The sequence below is a fragment of the Phoca vitulina genome, unplaced genomic scaffold (assembly GCF_004348235.1).
Source record: "Phoca vitulina isolate PV1807 unplaced genomic scaffold, GSC_HSeal_1.0 scaffold91, whole genome shotgun sequence".
NCBI lineage: Eukaryota > Metazoa > Chordata > Mammalia > Carnivora > Phocidae > Phoca > Phoca vitulina.
Window position 1 is genome coordinate 468,795 of NW_022589794.1, and position 24,173 is coordinate 492,967.

The 24,173-nt window shown below is 48.5% G+C and overlaps 1 protein-coding gene across 4 annotated transcripts in view; it reads left to right on the forward strand.

Annotated features, from left to right (window-relative positions):
• The window catches only part of GLT1D1 (glycosyltransferase 1 domain containing 1), a 77,599-nt gene that overhangs the window by 33,642 nt on the left and 19,784 nt on the right, over window positions 1-24,173 (forward strand). For all 4 annotated transcript variants that reach the window (XR_004298356.1, XM_032396398.1, XM_032396399.1 and 1 more), the window contains exons 5-8: window positions 6,124-6,160; window positions 7,719-7,775; window positions 15,261-15,356; window positions 15,937-15,986. Coding sequence is in view for 3 of the 4 variants with exons in the window: in XM_032396398.1 (XP_032252289.1) it covers window positions 6,124-6,160; window positions 7,719-7,775; window positions 15,261-15,356; window positions 15,937-15,986 (240 nt within the window). In the remaining variant the exon portion in view is untranslated. The remainder of the gene's footprint in view (window positions 1-6,123; window positions 6,161-7,718; window positions 7,776-15,260; window positions 15,357-15,936; window positions 15,987-24,173) is intronic.

Genomic DNA, 24,173 nt, shown 5'->3' on the forward strand with positions numbered 1-24,173 from the left:
GCATGCCCTCGCACACATACACACACTCACAGACACATGCACACACGCACACACTTATTTTCTGGAATATTTTTTTAAAAAGTTACAGACATCGTGCCATTTTACCTGCAAATGCACTTTGATAAAGATTTCTTTAACTTAAGTACCAGGTTCTGGATAAATTTTTGTGTGGAAAGACCGAAGCACGTAAGGAAGAAATAACGTGGGACTCGAGGATATCAACATGATTTAAGATTTTGGAAGAACTCCAGTGAAGGAATTTGTAAAGGGAGAGGAGTGGACTCTCCGAGTCCCAGACGCACTGAATCAGAGACACCTACTGGACTCGGGTGTAACTATGGGGACGGCAGCTGCAGCGTGAGGCTGGCCTCGGGAGAGGGCGCCCGTGGAGGTTCGGAGCCCGAGTCAGCCGTGCAAAGTGCTCACTGACCGGGCGCAGTCCTTCCTCCGTGAGCTGCACGTCCACAGGCAGTGAGAAGGGAACCGGCCCGAGTGCACAGAGCAGCCCAGTCCGGGCGGGCGGGACCGTAGCGGTGAGGATGCGCCCGTGGAAGGGCCAGCTTCTGTCTCGGAGCCAAGTCCGCCCTTCGCTGTCACTCAGACACGCTGGGTGATCCTGGGTCAGGGGTCTCTGTTTTCAGAAAGATACTCTTCCAAGTATCTGACAAAGCATAAAAAAAAAAAAAAAAAAAATTCGAGCAGGCAGCAAAAGTTTAGTCTTCGGTGGTGATGGAAGAGACACTATAATAAAAGCTAATGATAAGGAAAGGGTGTTTCTGGTTTTAGAGTTTATAGCGGTGGGGGTTAGTTATTAGATTCGAATGTGAGCCTGTTTTTTAAATACAGCTTTCTGTCCTTTTTTTGGTGAAAGATTTTTCAATAAAGTTCTTTTCAATACCTTTATCTGATTAGTTTTTACAAATAAAACGTATGTATAAATAATGTAAAGCTTCATTATTCAGCCACATTTATATAATTATTTTAGATGGATTTTTGTAGAGTGATGACTTTTACTTATGTATTCCGCACAGCGATGTTTCTTGAGTAATTAAGTTTGGCTCTTCATTATCGAATTGCCAGCTTTTGTTCTTAATTTTGTGTTCTTTGTTTTAGGGAGCAGGCCTGACTCAAGGTGTCGTTCAGTTAATCCCACCTAATTATTATCAAATCAGAATCAGATTTCAATAATCCCAGATTAGAAAGATTCATGGCATTTGCTTCTTATTGCGCAGAACTCACTGATGGTTATTCTACTCATGGGTACGGTTTATTCTAGGGAAGTCATAGACTTTATCAGGCTAAAATCAGCCACTTGGAAAACTGTGTAGGGCAAAGGCACCTTGCCTTCTTCCCCGTGGAGTCAAGCCATTCTACCCTCTGGTTATTGATCTGAGACAATATCGGCGGAGGATTGCCAGCCAGAGAAGCTTACTCAAGCTGAGCATCCAACATTTTTATTGGAGCTTCATTCTGTAGGCTTGACTGACTGGTCAACTGCCCACGGTTGAAGCCAGTGTCCAAGTGGACAGGTGCCACTCGACTCCAAGTCCCCACCCTAAACCTCGTGGGTGGTGGTTGTGGTATGGCCGGCTCCCACCCGAAGACCAATGGTTGGGACTGGCCCCACCCTAAACAAAGACACTCCTGTCAGGTCTCGCGCAAAGGCCAAGTTCTTTATTACACGCTGTCTATATCCAGAATCTTATTATTTCAACATGTGATCAATATAAAAATGACTAATGAGATAGTTTTTTTGTTTTTTTGTTTTTTTTGCATGAAGTCTTCAAAATCCAGTGTTCTTCTGCACTCAGGACACATCTCCATTCAGACCAGCCCTGGTGTGGCTGGACGCTGCCGCATTGGTCAGCCCAGCTCTGTACATACAAGTGGGGGGTGACCTCTTTCAAGATTGCTCAGACACGTGCTCACACAGCATCGGGCCGTGGGAGACATCTTGAAAGAAATGTCCCCAGAAGGGGCGCTGTGTCACCCCCGGGTTCCTTTCAGCCCTCTCAGAAAGCTGGGCACTACTCTGGAGGCTGTTTATGATCCCCTACCTATCTCTGGCTGATGACACAAATTAGTTTGATTGGATTTCAATGAGGATGGCTTTATGTTGTCTGTTTGAATTCGAAATGCCTTTGTTTGGGCTTGTCGTTATTTTTTTAGTGTTGTTCATATCAACCTTAATGTGACGTCATACCTATTTTGTGAAGGGCATGGTCCCAGTGGTTCTTCACCAGGTCTGCATGCTGCATCGTTAATATTTATCACACAAGTTCAACACTGGTCGTGTTTTGGGAAAACACTGCTCTGTTGGTTTGTGAAATTATAACCCTGATTTGGCATCTTTAGGAATGTGATTCACTACGCACTGCTAACTTTGATGTGTGCCTTATGGAAATGTAAAGCTGGTCTATACGGAGTGTTGGTTTCTTACGATGGTACGTAACAGACATTCAGCATGCAAATCTGTGTTAGAAGTCAAGGTTTCTTTCTCTGAATTCACCAGACTTTCACCAGAAAATTTGACTATTTCACAAGGAAGAAAAAAAAAAGTAAAGCAAATTAGGTATATATCGTAACGGAAGGCTTTTCTCTCCACAGAAGCAACGATCTTGGGTTTACTAGGTCTCCATTGGGTTCAAACCCCCAGAGGCCTCCAGAAAATTCAACTGCACTGTCGACCAGCTTTTTCTAAGAAGTACTCTGCTAACAGGACTTTCCCCAAATTCAAATATTTATTTATGAGCTAGCTGTTTTAAACATCTTGAGTTTGAGTAAATGTTGCTTGAAGTGGTTATCAAATTCGAGAAAGCACGAGGATAACCAGGATGGCCCATCTGTACTCTTTGCCAAGGTTAGCGCTGAGCTAAGCTTTCTGGTGTCGTTACTTTTTAGAGATTTTATTTACTTATTTATTTTGTTTAGTTTGGAGATGGTGCCTCCCTGCCTTCCGGGGCACCAGTGCTGAGCCTCGCCTCGGCACCCGTTAAAGAAAAATAACTTTCTTGAAGCGGTTTTGTGTGAGGCCGTAGCTAAAGTGTACTTTTACTTTCAGTGTGTGCACGTACTCATCAATATTCTTTTGGAAATTAAAATGCAGAAAGCAAGACAGATCTCACGGGCTGTCACATGGTGAGCTCCCAGAGCCGATGCGGGTGTTAGCGCCCGCCTCTTGCAATGAGCCGCGCGTCCACTAATCGCTGAACTCTGTGTACTCAGCGCGTGTTGTCCTGTGAACGCCTTACCCCTTCCTTCTGTGTGGCCCATTGCTCTGGACCTGACGATCTCTGAAATCAGGCTGGCAGCAGCAGGAACCCACAGACCACAGCTTTGTTATGGTTTCCCCCGAGCGGAAACCTAAAACCCTGCATCTCACGGGGTTCATCCTTAGATGCCCTCTTTGTCTGAGGCCCTCCCCGCAAATACTCTGTAGGAGAAACTCCAGGGACTGATCATACCCTAGGAAGCTAATCATTTTTAATAACTTCTATTAAGATTGGCTTTCCTCCGAGAGTTCTTGATGGAACTGGAAATGTTCTTTGCATTTTTCTTCCCCAAATGAGATCCCTGGGAATTGAAAAGTTTTAGTGTAATTCAAAGGATGAAAAACTCATCAGTTCCAGAGCCCAGACCCCCACCCCCCTTCATGAGCTCATGACCTGGGGGCTCAGACATTTGGAACGATCAGAATTGCTTCGAATTCATCAAATCACCAAGGCACAGAACTGCGGGGGGAGCTTTTGAATAACATCAATAATCCCCAGTTATTTACTCCATAGATTTAACTCTTTCCTAAAAAAAAAGTCTTCCCTCCGGTTTTCCTCCTGGCATTCCTATTTCTTGCATTGCCAGCCAGCTTTGGATCCCACGGGACTGGATCCCGATCCAGTCTTCGGAGACACTCCTCATCCCATTCATGTGTTTTTTTCTTTTCTCTTTTATTTTCTTTCCTTGCTTAAAAACCCATTTCTAAGGGAACAGGGTGGAGGGAGAAGGAAGAGAACCACATCCCCTGAAAAGACCCCAATTCCAGTGCGTTTTTTTGACATAGGTATATTTTGAGAGCTTTCCACCTTCGAGCCATGATTGTTTTAAAGCATTCTGTAGCTCTTTTAAAAGTGCTTTTTAACAAAGCCACCGTCAGAAGCTGCGTTGTCATTTCAAAATAAAAATTGGTATTTCTGTCACCCACACACCCTGCGATTGTATGTATATTTCAAAAATAACGTTTACTGTGGTTTCTACTTACAGAGAGCTGAATTTCAGAAGGTTATATAAATTTTAAAAATGGGGTATCTATTTGTTGTTGCTGTTATTCCATTATAAAAAGGCATGAATTAGCGTTTGGGTCTGTTAGAAGGTCATGTGTATTTATAAGTATCTATCCAACAGGACACTGGCTTTTTATATCTAGTAATGGGCCGAATTTAGTAAGGGTTTCTCATAGACACCATGGAGCATCCTTCCTCCCCACCCCCTACACACACACACACACACACACACACACAGGCTTCTTTTTCATTTTCTGCATCAATGAGCTAATCTTGCAAGGGAAGTGATGTACGAGGATTTTGACTCTTCTATTATTTTAAGGCAAGAGAAACAACAATAAATATTGAGCAGAGAAAGCTAATTTGTATTTAGAGCATTTTAATATAGATAATGCTTTTCAAAACCAATATAAGCCAGTTGGCTTTTGCCAGATTTCTTTTATTATAAAGATTAAAAATAAACCAGTCCAGATATTTTTTATATTGTAACTCTATTTTCTTGACTTACAAGGATAAGATCTTAAAATATCATTCATAACATGTTTTAAATGTTCATATAGGACTTGATACTTATTTATTTTCTCATGCTTTGAGTAGATTTAAGAGGAATAATGCTCAAAGATACATAAAGACCAGCAGATAAGTCCAGAAATTTCTACATAGAGTCCATTCATTCTGCTTATGGAGTTGGGATGCCAGTTTAATTATTTTTGTTTTTTCAGAAGGAATTTTCTTGAAGGGAGCATTGTGGGTTTATGCATTTCTAATTGCAGATGGAGCATATTTCTAATGGAAACAGAGGCAAGGCAAAAACCCTATTTTGCCTTCCCTTAATTAATCAAATCTATGTAGAATTATATTGACTCTGTTTTTGTCAAACGCTGGTATTCACTTTAAAGTTTAAATACCAGGCTGACATGTTTTTGCCAGTGTGTTAGCATCCCTTTCTCAGGGCTGCTTGAAGAAGCAGCAGGCCTAACCTCCTCTGCACACCAATAAAAGTCTCTTCAGCTTTCCAGTGAAATTATAATTACACAAAAGGAGTATGTTAGGGCTCTGGACTTCAGTTTCTAATTTCAAATTGTTGCTATCAGCCATTTTTTCCATTAAAATTAACATTTTTTCCACTAGTAAGGAGGAGAATTTTAAAAAAAATTTTTTTAAGGCTTACTATTTTAAGGGCATTTTAAAAGGGGGTGCATCCCCGCTGTGTGGTGAGTTGAGGAGGATGGTCCAGGCGTTAGAGGTCTCAGACACAGAATGTAACAGGAAGGACAGAAGCAAAGCAAACTGAGTCCTGTCTATGTAGGGAGTCGCAGTCCTCCGCCCCGAACACAGCGGGATGCTGCACCTCCCAGCCCCTTCCCTCTCCTCCCTTGGCCTCCCACCCCCTCCTAATTTCTTCCCCACGGATGGGGTTTGGGGAGTGTACTCTTTCCATCCAAGGACTCGTGTCCCCAAATCAGGGTTCCCGAACACCTACCTCCAGCTTCCACACACGACAGATAGGCTCCCCACGGGCTCTGCCATCGCGTGTTCACTGTCTGAGCTTCCGTAACTTTCTACTAATGTAGTAACCATACAATCGTAATCACGCATCACGCCTAGTCTAAGGGACCTCCTCCTCTGTGCTTCTTACCTTGAAGATGCCGTGTTTTTAATGGACTAGCCCCCACTAAAAGTGGAAGGAACTCTCTGCTCTTAGAAAGTAAATAGTATGTGGACAGTTGTGTGGATGATGCTTTGTGATGTGTTCCAAAGTGAGGGTTTTATGGCCTTATTTCTAAAAAGCAGTTGCAATGGACTATCCAATTTACTCTTTCCCTTTCTCCTTTCTTTTCAAAAGCCGCATGCCAGGGGTAAGATCTACGTCCAGAGTCAAGGTAAGAATTTTAAAATTTACATATTCTTAAAAGATGAGTCCTTTTAGAGACATGTACTGACGTGTTTGTGGATGAAATAATATGGTGCCTTAGATTTACCTACTAATAATTAGTAGAATGGATGTGCCTATTATTTCCTCATGTGAAGATAAAGGACAAATACAACAACATTATAAAAGAACAATTTAAAATGCAGGTCCTTTAACATTTTCGACCAGTAGAAGGACAATGTGCTCTCTCAGGGGTATGTTTACAAAAGGAGAAAGCTGAGCTTCTCTGTTTTAGTTGAGCTGGGGGGAAGCAGAGCCCTTCTGCTCCAACCTCACCCCTTCCTGCCCTCAGCCAGTCAGTCCCTCCCTGACGGTGGCCTCCACAGCCTTTCGGAAAACCCTCAGCATCTGAACACAGCGAGGGAACCACTGTATTCTTGTTTAAACAATAGGAATCATGGGAAGAAGCCGTTGCAAAGTGGAGCACGTAACCCACTGCCAGCTCGGCTCAGCGCAGGTGCCGAGGCCCAGAGGGCCACAGACCCCCGAGTCCCGCCTCAGCTGCACCGTGCGTTATCACGGGTCCGCATTCTCCACTGCTTTCAGTGATATTTTTAGCAGAAGAATCATTTACCAAAAAAGCCCTTTCTTGGAACACCCATTTTAAAAAAGATGCACCGAGTCTGTATGTATAAAAGGTGTCTCTAAGTGTCAGGGCAGGTGCGGGCCTGTCTTGGCCGGATTTATAGTGGAGGAACACGCGGGCACACCAGGCAAACACGGGCTCACACGCAGCCTCTACCACCTGTACCCTGAGTCGCCCTGAACACCATGTAACCTGTGTGAACCTCGGTTTCCAACTGGATAAACTGGGGGAGTCAGTGTGCCTCGCAGGGCTTTGAGGGGTCCCAGGAGTGTGTGGTCTGCACCCACCCAGGGTCTGTGCCCAGGGCGGACGTGCAGTGCACACTCGCTAAGTAGTACGAAAGTGAGTAATCTGTGTCGTTCGGTGCGGATGACGATCTCAAAGGGACATTGCAGGGAGGGTTACAGGACTTAATTTACATGCCCTAAAACTTCACAGATGGTTCCTATTATCAGGATAAACTGTTAAATGATGCCTTGAGCTTCCTACATCTTAAATGTTCAAGTCAGAGAATTTTAAACTTAAATCTGTTGGAGGAGACACCCCAGAGAGCAGGCCATCGTGTGTGACGCGGAGAGGGCCGGGATTAGGGATTTTAAACAGAGACGCAGTTCATACGTGGGGCTGCGCTGCAGAAGCTGCTGCTTGCAGGCCTTTGTTAGAGACTCACGTTTCCCACCTGGAGGCTGTCCCACCCCGCGATGGATGGCGAGGTCGAAGGGGGTGCACCTTTCCTCGCTGGGGACCCACGGGCTCCCTTTGAACCTCCCGGGCAGGAGGGATGAACAGGTGTTCACAAGGCACTCAGAACTTTGAGTTCTTTGTGAGAACCAAGGAGGAGACCATTATCTGCACGTCGACACAAGCTAGCCGGCCGCATCTCACCAACGTGGCCTCTCTCTCTCTCTCTCCTTCCACCCAGGAGTCGTGACAGTACCAAACGCTGCCTTTAACTGGAACACCTTCCTCCACTGTCCAGGTGAGAGATGAATCTTCTCACGAGATTCTGACCAGGGCGCATCCTGTCCAATGGTGTCAGGTACATGGGGTGCTCACGTGGTTTTGGAAAAGAGGTTCTTCAGGTCAAATGCAACACGGGAAGGGAGGATCGGGGACTGGGATCAGGACACACCTGGCTTCCCTCTGTTCCTGAGTGTTCTCTTCTTTGGGAGAATGGGAGGAAGAGCGGGTTTGGAGGAGGATTTTTAATCCATTCTGGGTTCAACTCTTCTGTGAGGTACGTGTATATATATGTGAATATTTTCTCCTGTTTCCTCTGGTTTACCTTTCCATTTTCTTCTAGTCTATCCATTTTTCGTTAATGGTCAGCACTGTCTGAGCGCTGATCAAGAAACCTTTGCTTGCTCAAAGTTCACAAAAATATTTTCCCTGTTTCTTTTCCTCCAGAAGTGTTAGTGTTTTAGCTCTTTCATTCGGATTATAACCCATCTGAAATTAATTTTTGCGTGTGATATGAGATAGGGATCAGAATCCCTTTCTTTCTCAACGTCGTGCTAGTATCGTTCACTGAAAATGTTTTTCTTTCTTCACTGAATCGCTTTGCTGAAAATCGGTTTACCGTGTATGAGTGGCCGTTGATCCACGCGTCTGCCCTGGGGCCGACACTGCGTCGTCTTCTTGCCGCAGGTTACAGAATGTCAAGAAATCGGGTAGTCTGAGTCAACAGCTCTGCTTCACAGTTGTTTCAGCTGATCTGGGTTTTTTGCATATCCGTATACAGTTCCACTCACCTTGTCAATCTCTAATAAAATCCCATTGCATTGATCTATACATCGATTTAGGGAGAATGGATATCTTAAAATTAATTTGTCTTAAAGTCCATGAACACGATCTATCTGTCCACTTTTTTAAGTGTCATTTACCTTCATAATGATTCTGACAGGTCCTTATGTTTTTTTAAAAAAGAAAATTATTGGGGCGCCTGGGTGGCTCAGTCTGTTAAGCATCTGTCTTCGGCTCAGGTCATGACCCCAGGGTCCTGGGATTGAGCCCCGTGTTGGGCTCCCTGCTCAGTGGGGATCCTGCTTCTCCCTCTCCCTCTGCTGCTCCCCCTGCTTGTGCTCTCTCTCTCTGTGTCAAATAAATAAAATCTTTAAAAAAGAAAAATTATTCTTAAGGATTTTATTATTTTTGATGCTACTCAAGAGGTTTTTTAAATTTTATTTTTGAATTGTTTGTTGCTAGTATACAAAAGTAATTGATTTTTGACATTATATCCTGAAATCTTATTAACTTATTTATTAATTCTAATTACAGCATGAGTTTCAATTCCTTTGTAGTATTATTTTGAGTTCTACAAACTTATTTGACCAATCCCTTTTTAAACGATTTGATATACAGTGATGGAGGTGCTAGGATTTCAATCTTCATACATTTGCCCAATTGTTTTCTTTGGAACACCTAAAACCAGAACCTCTGGGTTAGATTATGCACGTAATCAGAGCTTCCGTGCATCATGCGTAACGTCTCCTGGAAAGGTAGCATCAGTGAGCATGTCCATCAGCGATGTTATGCCCTTTTCCCTACACACAGTGTGGCCAACAGAATCTAGCCTTCGTATTTTCCATATATGGTATGATCTGAGTGCAGTCACAACGTTTAAACAAAATTTTGTTGTACAATATCTTTAAATAGAGGAAGTTTTTTGTCCACCCAGGAGGCCCGTAAGTGTATGCTCTGGGGGACGGTCACTGCCTTGCAGGCCGGCCGACCCAGTAATTCTGCGGAAGGTGTGGGAGCAGCTGACACTGACTCAACAAATGCAATGTAAAGTTAAGAACTCATCTGTTTTAACGTGCACTGCTTCTCGAGAGAGTTGACGGTGCCAGGGTACCGCAGGGGGCTAGGGGGTCTGACGTGACAAGCCTGACGTAAACTTCAGAGAGGAGCTGAGAATGCAAACCACGGGCCCCGTCGCAGCAACGTGCAGACCCTCCAGGCCTGTCTTCTCTCAGACAGAAACCCCCACCGCCTACGGTATGTCAGCGTTAGGTTCCCTTGGAAAAAGAAAATTTCCAAGCTTTTTATTAGAAACCATTTTCCAAGTGCATCCATCAGCCTCGAGGCCAGCAGAGGGCTGTTCCCCGCGTCACAGGAACCCCCGCCGTCCCACTGCTCTGTCGCGCCGGGAAGTGCGGGCCATTATTCGGAACCAGCGGCCTGCTGTCAATCGCCTGTTGGGAGGTTATTTCAGCTTCTGTATATATCACGGGATGCCGCCGCGGTGTGACTAACAGTCATTTCCAAAAGGAGAGGGATTTTTCATCAAGCCTGTGGTCTCTGGTGGATTGTTTCATTGGTCTTACTACGGAGTGACTAACGGAACAGCCGGGGGATGGGCAAGACCCCTCAGACCCGCTGGGCGGCAGTTCCAACTTCACGTGCAGTGAGAAGCCGTGACCGTGGCCGGGACCCGCGACAGAGGGAGGCGTGATGGTGTCACCGTCGCCGGCCCTGCTGGATCCTGGCACCTGGTGGAGGCAGAATTAATTGGCGTCTCTGGGTTTTATGACCAGGCGTCTGTTCTCATGTGCGGGGTCGTTCATCTTTGTCGTCTTTCAGACTCTAGAGATGGACCATCTTCCCCACTCATCCTCGATCTCAGCCTGGCCTCCGGGGCCATGATTGTGATTTGTCACTTGCACTTTGAGCTTCAGACAGTGAAAACGGAAGATCTGGTGAATTCGACGCAGACTACTAGTGATCAGATACTCACCCCCTGAATCCTTATGAACTGCTAACCTTGCAATCCCGGGGAGTGGGTGGGGAAGGGCTCATCTAACAGTGCGCACCCACAGACGAGTGCATGATCAGTCCCCAAGGGCTACCGTCTGCTTCTTGGGTCTCCGGTGTGGATTTTATGATGCATCCTCCTTTACAGTGTGTTGTAGGTCCTTCTGAGAATATCCAGTTCCCTTTCTAAGCCCCAGATAACAAACTACTAAACCTTTGTAGTTTAAAACATTGAACGACGTTTATGCTAACCAGATTTCATGTTCCAATGAACCAGCTAGGGAAAAATAATAAAGTAGATTAAAGGCACTAAGCGGCATCGTTATAATTTTTCCCATGATATTTACAGAGTTATTCTGATCAGAAGATACACGTAGGCATCAAGTCAGTTACCTTGGAGTTTTTCTGTGCATTTCCATGTCCAATTGCATGTTGCTATGGTTCAATGATGCGTGATTTTTGCTTTTAAATGCCAGTAACCGGGGCGCCTGGGTGGCTCAGATGGCTAAGCAGCTGCCTTCGGCTCAGGTCATGATCCCGGGGTCCTGGGATCGAGCCCCGCATCGGGCTCCCTGCTCAGCGGGAAGCCTGCTTCTCCCTCTGCCTCCTCCCCCTGCTTGTGCTCTCTCTCTTAATAAATAAAATATTTAAAAATAAATAAATAAATGCCAATAACTGACGCATCTAAAACAGCGATTCTTTGTAAGCCACCAAACCCAAAAACTATGAATGCTTAAATTTGGCCATCCCTTCCTGATTCTCTGTTCTGTTTGTATTTCTATCGTTAACGTGTCTATTTAATGTTCTTCGCTCTCCTTCTGTAAACTGTATTTATATTTCTACGTGGAGACTTGAATATGCCAAGCTCGGATGGTAGTATTTTTCCTCCTTGGTGGTGCCTAGGAAAACCCTTTGGTTTTTCATGTGGAAAATTCATGTTACCAGATCCCTTGATATTTTCACAGCCCCCCAAATCAGATTTTCCAGCTAAAATTCACTACGTCTAATGTGCTCAACTGAAGTCCTTGGATTCTTTTCTCCTTATAATAACCCATGGAAAAAAAATAAATGAACAGAGCAGCTAGAACAGAAGACGGGCGAGAAAGTGGCTCAGTGTGGGTCAGGTTAGTGCTGTGGAGCCAGCTGATGAGTCAGGCAGAGGGCTGGGCAGCGTGGCGGGTGCTCAGCCCGTGGGGACCAATACTGTGCCAGCCCACGAGAGCGACTCACTCTGTTTTGAAGATAAAAATACCATTCTCCAGGAAATGGCAATCGGAAGGACAGATGTGAAAATCCGTGCATTTGTGAGGGATGAGTTCAGACCCTGACTCGTGTTCAAGCTGGATGTTCACAAACAACGGGAAGAAAAATAAGTTTGGAGCCAAAAGGAAGAAATGAAACCCACTAAAACATTAGCTAGGCTCCTCCCTTGCCTCCAGACGTGTATGGGCTGACTTCTGTTAGTTCTGCCTTGAAGTGTAAGAATGGCCACCATACGTGTCCCCAGCCGTGGCCCGGCCCATAGGTGGAGCGGGGGCCTCCATGTGCCAGGCTGCAGCACGTGCTTTCTCAATCAGGACTTCCCAATCCTTATCTCTAGATCCTCAAAAACAATACTGCTGGGGGTGAGAAGCGCACAGAAGTTACTCAAACCCAAATGCTGTCTCCACATTTTATTTTTTAAATCTTATAAATCCTAAAATAAGGCAAAGCATTTAGTCCTTTGTGCTGCCATGGGCTAATTTCGTTTCCTAAATTCTCATGACATTTAATCTCCAACCCGGGAAGAAGATGAGGACAAAGACAAAAGAATAGAAGGTTAGCTCTGTCTCCCTCCAGGGTCTGGTAAGTCAGGGCTCTCAAAATCAGGGAGTGAGTCGGGGACCAGCACTTTCATTTTTTTATTTTTAAAATTTTTTTAAGGAGGCTCCACGCCTAGTGTGGGGGCCAATGCGGAGCTTGAACTCACGACCCTGGGGTCGAAACCTGAGCTGAGATCAAGAGTCGGATGCTTGGGATGCCTGGGTGGCTCAGTCGTTAAGCGTCTGCCTTCAGCTCAGGTCATGGTCCCAGGGTCCTGGGATCGAGCCCTGCACCAGGCTCCCTGCTCAGCGGGAAGCCTGCTTCTCCCTCTCCCACTCCCCCTGCTTGTGTTCCCTCTCTCACTGTCTCTCTCTCTCTGTCAAAAAATAAATAAAATCTTAAAAAAAGGGGCACCTGGGTGGCTCAGTCGTTAAGCGTCTGCCTTCGGCTCAGGTCATGATCCCAGCGTCCTGGGATCGAGCCCCGCATCGGGCTCCCTGCTCGGCGGGAAGCCTGCTTCTCCCTCTCCCACTTCCCCTGCTTGTGTTCCCTCTCTCGCTGTATCTCTCTCTGTCAGATAAATGTATAAAATCTTTAAAAAAAAAAAAAAAAGAGTCAGATGCTCAACTGATTGAGCCACCCAGGCACCCCAGGGACCAGCACTTTAAAAAACTGAAATGAGATAGAAAACATCAGAGCTCCTCGTGTGCAATAAGGCTAATCTGGGGGGTTCCTGTGTGAGTACGTAAAAGCACATATGTCGCGTGTACGAGGTTTCAGTAGCCTACGTGTACCTCACCGTGAGTCACAGAACGTTGTACATCGTAGGTTCCTGTTTCTCCAGGCTGGCTTCCTGGGGATCATGGGGTAGGGTTAGGTGGAGGCTCACTTCTCCCAGCATCACCTGAGCAGAAGGCCCGTGGGTGTCCCAAACCACGCGTCACAGCGAAATAAAGGGACAGAATAGGTTTCCAGCGTCCGTGCCTGCCCCACAGAAGCGAATGGAGTCTCTCTACCGAGACAGCACATCAGTTCCTAAAATAGTTCTCGCTTTGGCTCCCGTCTCTGGATGTCATCTGTGTGTGTGTTCTGCTGTTGTACTTTTTTTTTCAGTTCATCACTACGGGCTTCCTGATTTCCCCCTCTTGGGTACAGTCACGTGTCTCCTACTTCCCTTCTTGTGCTCTTCTTCCTACGTATTTGAGCAGATATTCCAGGTTCGTCGTGATGGCGCTGTCCGTGACGTCGGGCCCTCCCGGGGGCTCACATCCGCAGACACAGCACGTCAGCCCCGCGCTCACTGGGAGTTCTCGCGTACATAAAACCTGCGTGTGTGTGTGCGTGTGCGTGTGCACATGTGTGCCCTGCGCCCCGGGCTAAGGCTTCCTCCGGTAGTTAAGAGGGCGTCCCCTGGCTTTCTCCTTGTCCCTCTGTTATCTTTCCATTGTCACTGAGAACTACTTTTCATGAAGGCACCTTTAATTCTTCTCCTCATCGGACGTTCCCTCTCTGGCTTCAGCTTCACCCATGGTTCTCGCCTCGGAAGGAGGGAGTTATCTGTGTCACCCCTGACCTTCTGTCCCTTAAGGGAATTCTTCAGCGTTATCATTCATTCAAGGGAATAGCTTGTCTCGGGCCTCAGGTTCCTCCGATCTGGGGTTCAAATTCTGCGCGCAGCTTCTCGCTTAGACTTTTGGCCGAAGAGTAAGTTCTGTATCCCTAGGGTTAGTTCCGGGGGACTCAGAGCAGCGGGGCACAGCGTGACAAACACGCCGCACCTCCGCGGGACTGTCAGCACGTACCGCAGAGGCCTGCAGCGTTGAGGGCCCTTCCCGGGGGGCGCCCCCGCCTTAACACGGGAGCAGACGCCGTCTCAGACCTGGTCGCGCGTGGCCCGTGCGCAGCGTGTGGTCTCGTGGACGTGACATCAGCGTGTCCCCGCGGTCGCCCTGCCGACCCTGCTGTGTGAGGCTCACGGAGGCACCGAGACATTGACAGTGTCTGCGGTGAGGAACGGGTGAGATAACACGCAGATAACACGCAGATAACACGCATGGGGGAACCTCTCCTGCACGGGGTCAGGTTTCATCCCCAATTACGTGCGTCTGGACATGATGAAGGCTTAGTTAGCTTGCATTAATTATGCAGATAATTTCCATCGATCACTTGCCTGTTGCTGCGCATCAGGCCACCTCAACGTCAGGGGGTTCAAGGAGCCCCCATTTCCGGTGACCGTGCGGGCTGGCAGCTGGGCCGGGCCAGGGGGCGGCTCCCGCGGGCCTCACCTGCCTGCTGCTGGGTCCGCGCTCCCTTCGCTGCGGGCCTCGGCCTGCGGCTCCTGTGTGGCCTCCTCCGGCGGGGGGCAGCCGGCCTGGTGCTCCGGGGGCGACAGACAGCGACACGGGGCTTCCCACGGCCAAGACTCGGAAGTCACTCGCTGTCCTTCCACGGGCTCTGCTGGCCGACACTAGCCACCAGGCCGGCCCGGAGCCGAGGGCCCAAGAAGCCGTTCCAGCTCCCGATGAGGGGAGCCGCTGTGCGACCTAACCCTTTATTTCACGTCCCCGTGGGCACGTCCGCACTCAGTGTGCACCTCGGTGAACACACGTGGACTCGGGAATCCCTTACTACATAAGCGCCCCCTACTTGCAGGAAGAAAATCTCTTCTGGAATTGTACCCAAGTATTTCCTCACTGCACAGCCCAGTTACTGGGCTAAACTCAGCTCCGGTTCCCCCACCGGGAGGAGCAGTCCATTCGCGCAGTGAGTTGTGTGAAGGTCGCGGGGACGCAGGGGCAGAGGTCGGAGCCCTGTGGCTCACACCTGACCTTCCCGTCCCGGGGTCTTTGCTCCCATGGTATCCAGCTGCCTCCTCTCCACTGAAAACACCTGAACTCTTCTCTTGCAGGGATTAACCAAAATGCTGATAATTTACACATCTTTCTCCTGGTGTGTGGACTTAGACAAGTTAAGGACCCTCTTTACTTGGTGGACGCATTCTCAGGTACATTTTGTTTACAGAATTCTGTTTGGGGACTGGTCTCAGCGTTCCTCTCTGTAGGACTTTCAGTTTTGCTGTTTCCGTCTTTCCACATGAGCAGAACTGATTCTAGGTGGTTCCTCTGGAAACAACCAGAAAAATCGGAGCGCTGGGTAGTGATCTCACTCATTTCTACTTTCCCTGTGCCCTCGGCTTCTGAGGAAATCACAAAAACAGTGAATAATTGTAAGAATAACATAATCTCATCTGGAAACGTTTTACACACGTCAGTTTGTAGGACACATCTGGAGATTTGCTGTGTTGCCTGAGTTACCCCAAAGTCCATACTGGCTTGTGGAGTCATTGCTCCTGGTTGTCCAATATGGGAGAGATCTGGGTAACGCATAACATTCTAGAAAAAGCATTTTACTTATAAGCATACGATGTCCAATGTTTACATTTCAAATACATAGAATTGGATTGTTATGAATGAGAACAAAATATGAAATAATTTATATTAGCACGTAATTAACATTAAACTTAATGATGTTTCCATCTGTGGCATAAAACCAGTAAAATGTTTTTTTCTCTTTTTCTTCCCAAGAATGGCATCAAGAAGAGCCTAATGTTTACATGGTGATCGTGGGTCCTGAAGTAAGTTGATGTGCCGCAAACTTTACTCTCATTTCTGTTTTCATCTTTATACTTTTTACGTATTTTCTAAAATTAGTTGACATTCCTCTTCTAACCAAACTATTTTTTTCCTGTTTAAGTAACTGAAGTCTGCCTTTTTAAAAATGAAAGCCAAGGTTAAAGATGATGAGGCTGTGTAAATCTTTACGGCTAATTTATTGCTACAAAGGGTAGGTTTTTATGGAAATGCAGAGGAGTCACGCCAGGAGAAAGTTCTGTGACATGAACGTTAGTCTAAGTTGGTGCAGAAGGCACGCATTGTAGGTGGTCCACGTTATCTGTGAAACTTCTTTAAACCGCACGGCAAACCAACACAGAGCTATTTCTTCAACCAAGCACCAGATCAGCTAGTTGACTTGCCTTTAGGAGCCAAGGGGTGTGGGAAATAAGGGGTGTGGGCAATAACTGTAAGCACAGGGAGATGCTCGTCCCCGACCAGTGGAAGGCCTGGAGACCCTGCGTCTTGTTCTGCCGGCCTCCAGGAGAGTCGCTGGTCCCCTCAACGATGTGCAGCTCTGTCCCACGCACAGGGCTGAGCACTCAGGATTTGGAGAGTCGGGGTGGAGATGTCTCTTGAGAATGAACCTTGATTTACTCCAAGCAGTGTGGAAAATGAAGCAGGCTTTGTGTTTCCAGCAGGATGGGTGGGACATCGCAGGAGCAACTCCCGTCCTCCGGGGGGTGTCTGTGCTGGGCGGCAGAGGGCACCCCCTGGGGAAACTCATCGCTCACTTCCTTGGTCCTGTTCGCCAAACCGGGATAGTTGAGCTTGCGACCTCGCCATGTCACCCACTTTATCCATCAGGGGTGCCCCTGAGAACTTGAGCCAGGGGGTTCCCGCACGACAAGGAGTCTTACCTGTTTTGCACGCACTCCTGTGAGTTTCCCAGCTCCCGGGGGACACGCACAGCACGCAGTGGGGGACACGCACTTGTCTCCGTACCCTTAGACTTTTGGAGACAATACGTTTACCTGGAAAAAGGCCACCTAACCTAATAAAACTATCAAGGGCTCGAATCTGCCACGTGGAAAATGCACCACCCCATATACCATCCATGTGTCGGGTTCAGCACGCGCACGCACGCACGCACACGCATGTGCGCCCACACACACACACTCAGGCCCGGCCAGTCTTCCGGTGGCAGCAGGACAGCCCCCTGTGCCCTGCTGTACGTTAAGTCCCGTAGCGGCAGAGTTGTCTATGATGATGACGACTTTAATTCTGTTTCCATCCTTCTGTCTGAAGAGCGTAACTGAAAGAAAAAGTTTGAGTTTGATGCTGAAATCCTTCCTGGGAGAGAGGGCCTCAGGCTTACAAAGATTTAGTGATGTGGTTTCTCATTTCCACTGTTTCTGTTTTCTGTTTATGGTGCGTGATGCTGGCTTTCCAACTACGAAAATTTTCTTTAAAAGTAAATTGAATTGGCTTCAAATAAGTATTAAATAAGCAGCCACACAGATGGTACGCAGATACGACAAATTACGAAAACGCACGCAAACGGCCAGAGCTTGGGAAACACTTGTTATAAAGTGTTCGTGTCCGGGTGCAAGAAACCCCGAAACGAAGTCCTGGTGGACAGAAACGTGCGCCGGCGCCGTGCTGAGGACGACCCGCTCCCTCCGCCTGGCTCTTTGCATCCATTTCCGTGTAAGGAAACCTGCCGGGAGGCTCGGGAACACACCAAAAGCAGGGAACGCGTGACTGCAACCCCCTCCCCGGGGAATGGTGACCCGGGAGGCGCTGGTGCAACGGCCAGAGGGCGGCCCCGGAGCCACCTGTGACCTGTCCTTCAGCCCGCGCCAGCCGGGGAGGGTCCCCGGCCGCTGCCCCTGAGGGCTTCTCCAGCCGTAGTCCCCAGGAGAGACATGGCTGTTACTTTGTCGTTTCTACTGAACAGTGAGGGCTGGTGCTCGTGCCCCAGAGGAAAGCAGGCTTTTCTACCACTTGCTATGGGAACACATCACTTTCCTCTAACCTGTGCTTGCCTACTTTTGAAGGAAGAGTGCATGCACAGAAATGTGTCTCTTTCCCCCTCATTTCAGTGCAGGGAAGCCTGTGCCGTGGGCTCGGCTGGAGGACAGGCAGCAGGGGAGGGCAGAGACTGCGGCCAGGGCGGGAGCACTGAGGGGCGGCGGTTCCTGCATCCAGACGTCCCGCTGCGGACGTGCCCCCCTGGGGTCCACCTGCGGCTCCTCTAGCACCAAGGGAGACAGCGTCTTCCACACCTCAGTCTGGTCGGGGCAGCGCGGCGTCGCGCCCTTCCCGGGCCTGAGGACAGAAGCCAAGGCTTCGGGTCTGACCAGTTCACAGCTGTCTGGTCCCCTTGGGCGGCTGCAACAGAATCCCCTGGATGGGCTGGCGGACCAGCACCAGAGATTTGTTCCTCCTGGTCCTGGAGGCCGGAAGGCTGAGAGGGAGGTGCCGGCGTGGCTGGGTGCCGGGGAGGTCTCTTCCTGCCTCAAGGACACTCTCTGGGGTCATCTGTGAGACCTGATCCCATCATGTAAGACTGATCCTATTCCCGAGGGCTCCACCTTCGTGACCCACTCACCTCCCAAGTCCTCACCTCCTGACACCGTCTTTGGGGGTTAGGATTTCAGGCTATGCATTTGGGGCGTGGAGGACACAACATTGAGGCCATAGCGATATCCCTACCTCATAAAAGGTCTTTATCAAATCTAAGGGGAAAACAAAAAGCTGCCATCCAAACCTTGATGTCATCTCAGCAAACAGGATAATTTGAGCTTCTAAATAAGGCAGCATCGAATCCAGCGAGTCACAAACTCCTTCAGACAAGTTGTTTTCTTCTTGATTCTGTGTGTCCCAGGATGCATCTGGACACACATCTCAGATCCTCCAGTAACTCGGACAGGCTAGTGTGTAAGGTTTGCTTGTTTGCTTCCTAACAGTAACCCGGGGTCTGCTGGTGAGTGTCCACCAACCGGTGCTCATGGGGAGCAGGGCAGGGGAGCCCTGTTTTCCGAAAGCCCAACTGGCCTATTTCCACGGTGTAGAAGCTTCCACCACGGCCAGTTCCCTGTTATCGGGGGACGTCTCTGAAGAGAGCTGAGATGCGTGTGTGCGTGAGCAGCCCACGGGGGCAGGCAGAACCAACCCAGCACAGAGTACGTGCATGCAAACGCACACGCACACGCATGCACACACACACTAGGCAAGCTTTACTAGACCACGCTTCTCTCGCTTCACGCAGCTCTGCACTCTGGTCCTTGTTCTTGAAGCGGGCTCCATGCCCAGCGTGGAGCCCACCACGGTGCTTGAACTCACAACCCTGAGAGCAAGACCTGAGCCGAGATCAAAAGCTGGCCGCTTAACTCTGGTCCTTTTTAAAAGACTGTCCTGTGCCATCCTTTGCTATGTGACGCTCTTCTATTCCATGTCATTTTTAAAAAGCTTGTTTTTACCCAAAAATCAATTTCATGATTTGCTTCCTAATCTGAAGTATGAAAATCACTGCCTTGGCCACGCTGGATGGTGTGTGTGTGTGTGAGAGAGAGAGAGAGGGAGAGAGAGAGAGTCCCACTAAATGTACGTCCCCTCCAAGGCCAGTGAGCGGCGGCTCCCGCAGGAAGAGCCCCTCCCCAGACGCGGGCCTGGCTCTGCCGGGACTGGACAGGTATGCTCCCGCTGACCACCCGCCGAACCCGGCCCTCCCCTTCACCATTAAAAGATCTCCAGACATCTGTCAGCTCTCGTGGTCAAGGATTCAATCTGACATCACGTCTGAATACCAAACAAGGAGGGGGGTCCAACAATTTTACACTTGCATTTGAATCCTTGTTACATTATTGGTAAGAATTTGGAAATGGATTTGTGAGGTGGGTCAGAGGTCAAACCTTGGGACACACCGAAACTCATGCTTTAACAACTGTGTCATGTAAGAGATCGAACACCCCGAATGTTACCATTATTTGTGGCATCTGATGTGTGTCCACTCCTCATTCCGTGTCCTCCTTTGTTAACTGTGAAGCTCAGTGGCTGAATAAACTCTCTGGGTACGAATTACACACCCTCAGAGGTCACGTGCTGGCCTCTCAGTACAAAACTGCATTGACTGGGTGAGCTAAGGCGTCCGGAACAGCGCAACGTCTCTTATTAGGGAATCACTGTGGGGCACACAGCAGTGGTCCCTCCAGGCCTTTCTCTGCATGGAGCCCCATCACACGGGACATACCAGCGAAGAAGAAACCACCACTCAGCCGGCGCCCCTCGGCTGCAAGCGTCACACCAACTCCAGCGAATGCAACTTACGCAAGATGACAAGAGCCACCAAGAGAATAGCTGGGAGGCTGGAGACCAGGAATTCCAGAGGCCAGCAAGTCTCAGCCGGGAACGCTCTGTTCAAGGCACCCCACTGGGGAAAAATGAGCTCCACCCGCTTCTTAGTCTCCGGATCCTTCTGTTCAAGGTCCAGGATCCAGCGTGGGTTGCATCCCACCCTTTTGTAAGGAGAGGACCAGGCACCCGGTTCCACTTTGACCAACTGTGTCCAGGGGAGGAGGTGAGGAGGAACCAAAGGAAGGGGGGCTCTGGCAGAAGAGAGGGATACTGAAGGGTCAAAGGAGAAAGGAGATGTTCGCGGCACGTGCAGATGCCGTCTGTCCTGACGTGTGGACGAAGAGAAGACATCTATGGGTCAGTTGAGGGTCCTGGCCTCAGTGCTCTCCTTCAGGGAAACGGAAAGAATGCCCCGAGCGGGGAAGACTGTGCTCTGTTGGCAGGACTGGCCGTGTCCTTCTCCGGACGTGACGTGTGATGGTGACGGTGAGCAGAGTCTCAACAGGAGATCGGCTACCGTGATTTATGCTGTCGTTCGTTCACAAGACCAGCACGCGTGTTGTAGATGTGTGTATGTGTGTGTGCGTGGATGTGTATACAGAACCTGACTCCTTTATTCGGTCCTTCAAGAAGTCCTTACCGAGTGCCACTGTGTCGAAGGCACGTGGATGCATCCCAGTGCCTCGGGCAGACGTGACGCCTGCCGTCACAGAGCGCGGAGTCCAGGCAGACCGACGGGGGCCGTGCCCGCAAAGGAGAGCCCAGGGCTGGGCTCCTGGTACTGCCCCCGAGGGCGGGGACCACACTGCCCTTCTGAATATCACCACTCCGCTCACCGAGCAGCTTTTACTGACTCTAGCGACCGTTTATAAAACAGTAGCGCAAATGTTCTCAGGTCGCTTGAAAAATCACTGGTGCTGTGTATGTTTTATTTTTTAGATGCCATACATAGGTTTATTTTTGTGGCAATTCTTAGGAAGAACATTTTAAAATGGGATCTCCGTCCCATTCGGAATCTACATAATCATTCATTGTTGCTCACGGCTGGCCAGTGAGTTAACACCTTTAGACCAAGTGGCATCATCCGTGTCCTGCAAAGGGTAGTTCTGCGTGGCCACGTGCAGCGGTTGCAAGCGCGGACTCCGGAGTCAGCTGGGTGCTGCTCGCCTCTCTGTGCCTCAGCTTCCCCATCTGCAAAGTAGGCATGACCAAGACGATGCCACCTGCCTCACATGTGGCACCTTCCCGGTGGGGGCTGAGTATCGGCGCGGTGCCTGGGACGGTACCTGGCTCACAGGCAGCATCCTATGACGTCATGTGGAAAAGAGCCGCCCGTGTGAGTCTTCCCTTTCTGCACGGACACGCCGGGATTCTGCTTTAGCTGCCCGATGGTCTGAGTCTGGCTTTGGTTTTCTATTAAAGCTTCTTTGATCTCTCAGTTCAACCATTTTAGCGAAGCGTGTGGCTTCTGCTTCTAGGAGGGTCTTGAGTGGGTGCGTTTGCTGGTGCTCTTTGATAAGGAGTGTGGCATGAACATTCGGTCTGAGCATGGCAGCTTCATGTCGTCCCACAGTAACTTCTTAGATCAAAGATGATTTTCCTTAAGCTTGGGAGTAGAAACAATATCTTTTGCTCAGAAATAAATAAGCTCAGAGGGAGGAAATGAGAATTTTCTTTGCTTGCAATGCTTTTGCTTTTTAAAATTTCATAACGTGTGCTTTCATTACATAAAAAATGTACCCTTCTTTTTTTCTTTATCTTGTATTTTGTTCCACTTGGCTTCACTGGGAGATTTGAAAATGAACTGATGCGGAAGGTAAATCCAGAAGAGTTTAATGCAGTTTTACTTCCAACTTGAAAGCTGTTATACCTTTCAGCTGAATTTTAGTTAACATGCTAGGTATTTCAGCAGATTTTTAAATTTTTCCTCGATGAATTACTTTTCTCTAAATAGTTAATTGTGAGAGCAGAAGCATGCTAACAAAATTAAAAATGAGGGGTCTAAAAATGATCATAAAAAATGTGAATTTGAGGGCGCCTGGGTGGCTCAGTTGGTTAAGCGACTGCCTTCGGCTCAGGTCATGATCCCAGGGTCCTGGGATCGAGTCCCATGTCGGGCTCCCTGCTCCGCGGGAAGCCTGCTTCTCCCTCTCCCACTCCCCCTGCTTGTGTTCCCTCTCTCGCTATGTCTCTCTCTGTCAAATAAATAAATAAAATCTTTAAAAAAAAAAAAAATGTGAATTTGAGAATTACAATGGGAAGCCAAAAGAAGGCTTTCATTAGGCTGTTTGCTTTTTCACGATAGGGGTTATAATGTAATTCAATTGTTTAAGATCATTTCAACAGAAAGAATCAGGAATGAGAAACGAAGGCAAGGGCCAGCTGGAAACCACGCACTTAGCAAATATTAATGGAGCAGAGAACTGTGTGCAAGACACCGGGCCTGGCCTTGGAGGGACAGGGGCACTCATACGGGGGCAAGGTGGGCAAGCAGCAGACAAGGCAGGCCTGCGTTTGGTAGCAGGTGGGAGGAAAGTGGGGGAGGAGATGTTGTTTCTTGTTTAAATGATCAGGGAAAGTCTCCCACGGAGGTGGCATCGGCCTGTGCCCTGGGGATGAATAGGTTTTAGGGACGGAGGAGGGTGTTCCTGGTGGCAAGAATGGCAACAATCAGAGAGGGAGGGAAACAGAAAGCTACAGACGGGATATCGTGGGGAAATAAACAGATAAGCAGGTAGTTATTCTGTAATCCACGTTGGCTTTTTATGAACTATTGGTAAAATCCCTGAGCGGATAGCAGAGAGGCGGTGAAGTGTGGTTTTAAGAACTCGGTCTCCTGGCCCAGCACGTTCTAGCTGTGTGATCCTGGTTAAACTGCAGGAGCTCTCTGACCTTCACTGTCCTCTTGGGTAAAGTGGGGCAATCATACCAGGATCACTGGCAAGAAGTAAGCTGATGCATTTAGAGAACTTAGCGTAGGTTAGGTCCAGAGTACGTGGCAAATACATTCTGACTCTTAATAGCAGTAAACAACAAATCGTCCAGAAGTATGAGTTTTTCCTTTAAAGATCTTTCGAGAATAGGAGTGTGTTGCAGCCCCCACGGGTCCATCTCTAACCCTGGTATTGCTTCTAGCTGGCCCCCCTCCACCAAAGGAGGGGGGGCAGGTTAAGGAGGCCTCAGAACAGGGTTCTTGTAGAGTCTGCTGGGTTGACAAGTCGACCCTGAGCAAAGCACGGCTACAAAAGCCACGTGCAAGCAGTCGCCCTCTGCTGGCGGCTGAAGAAACCTCATCCTTCCAGGCCTGCGCTGGGGCATTCTGGAAACTGTCCTCATCACAAGTGATGCTCCAACTCCGCTTCTGACTTCTGGTGCAGGAATTGCCCGGCACTTCCAACAGACCTGAGCTTCCAGGGCTTAGCTGCTGGTGCTTTGCAAAAGGCAACTCGTGAGGCCTGTCTGGTTGTCCACTTGGAAGACACCAACCCGTGTGCTATCCACGCCAAGTGTGTAATAATGTTGCCTGAAGACACACGGGTAGCACACCCCACGCGTGGAGAACGTACTCAGGAATCCTCTGTGACAGGAAACAATTCACTCTCAAAAAAAAAAAAAAACCCAGGAGCACCTGGGTGGCTCAGCTGGTTAAGCGTCTGCCTTCGGCTCAGGTCATGATCTCGGGGTCCTGGGTTCGAGCCCCGCATCGGGCTCCCTGCTCAGAGCTCGTGTGCACGCTCTCTCTCTGCCCTCTCAAATGAATAAAAAAAAAATCTTAAAAACAAAAACCAGAAAAACCCCACAAAAGGTTCTCTTCTTGTTATTGGTAGTCCTGAACATTAGATTTTTCCCCA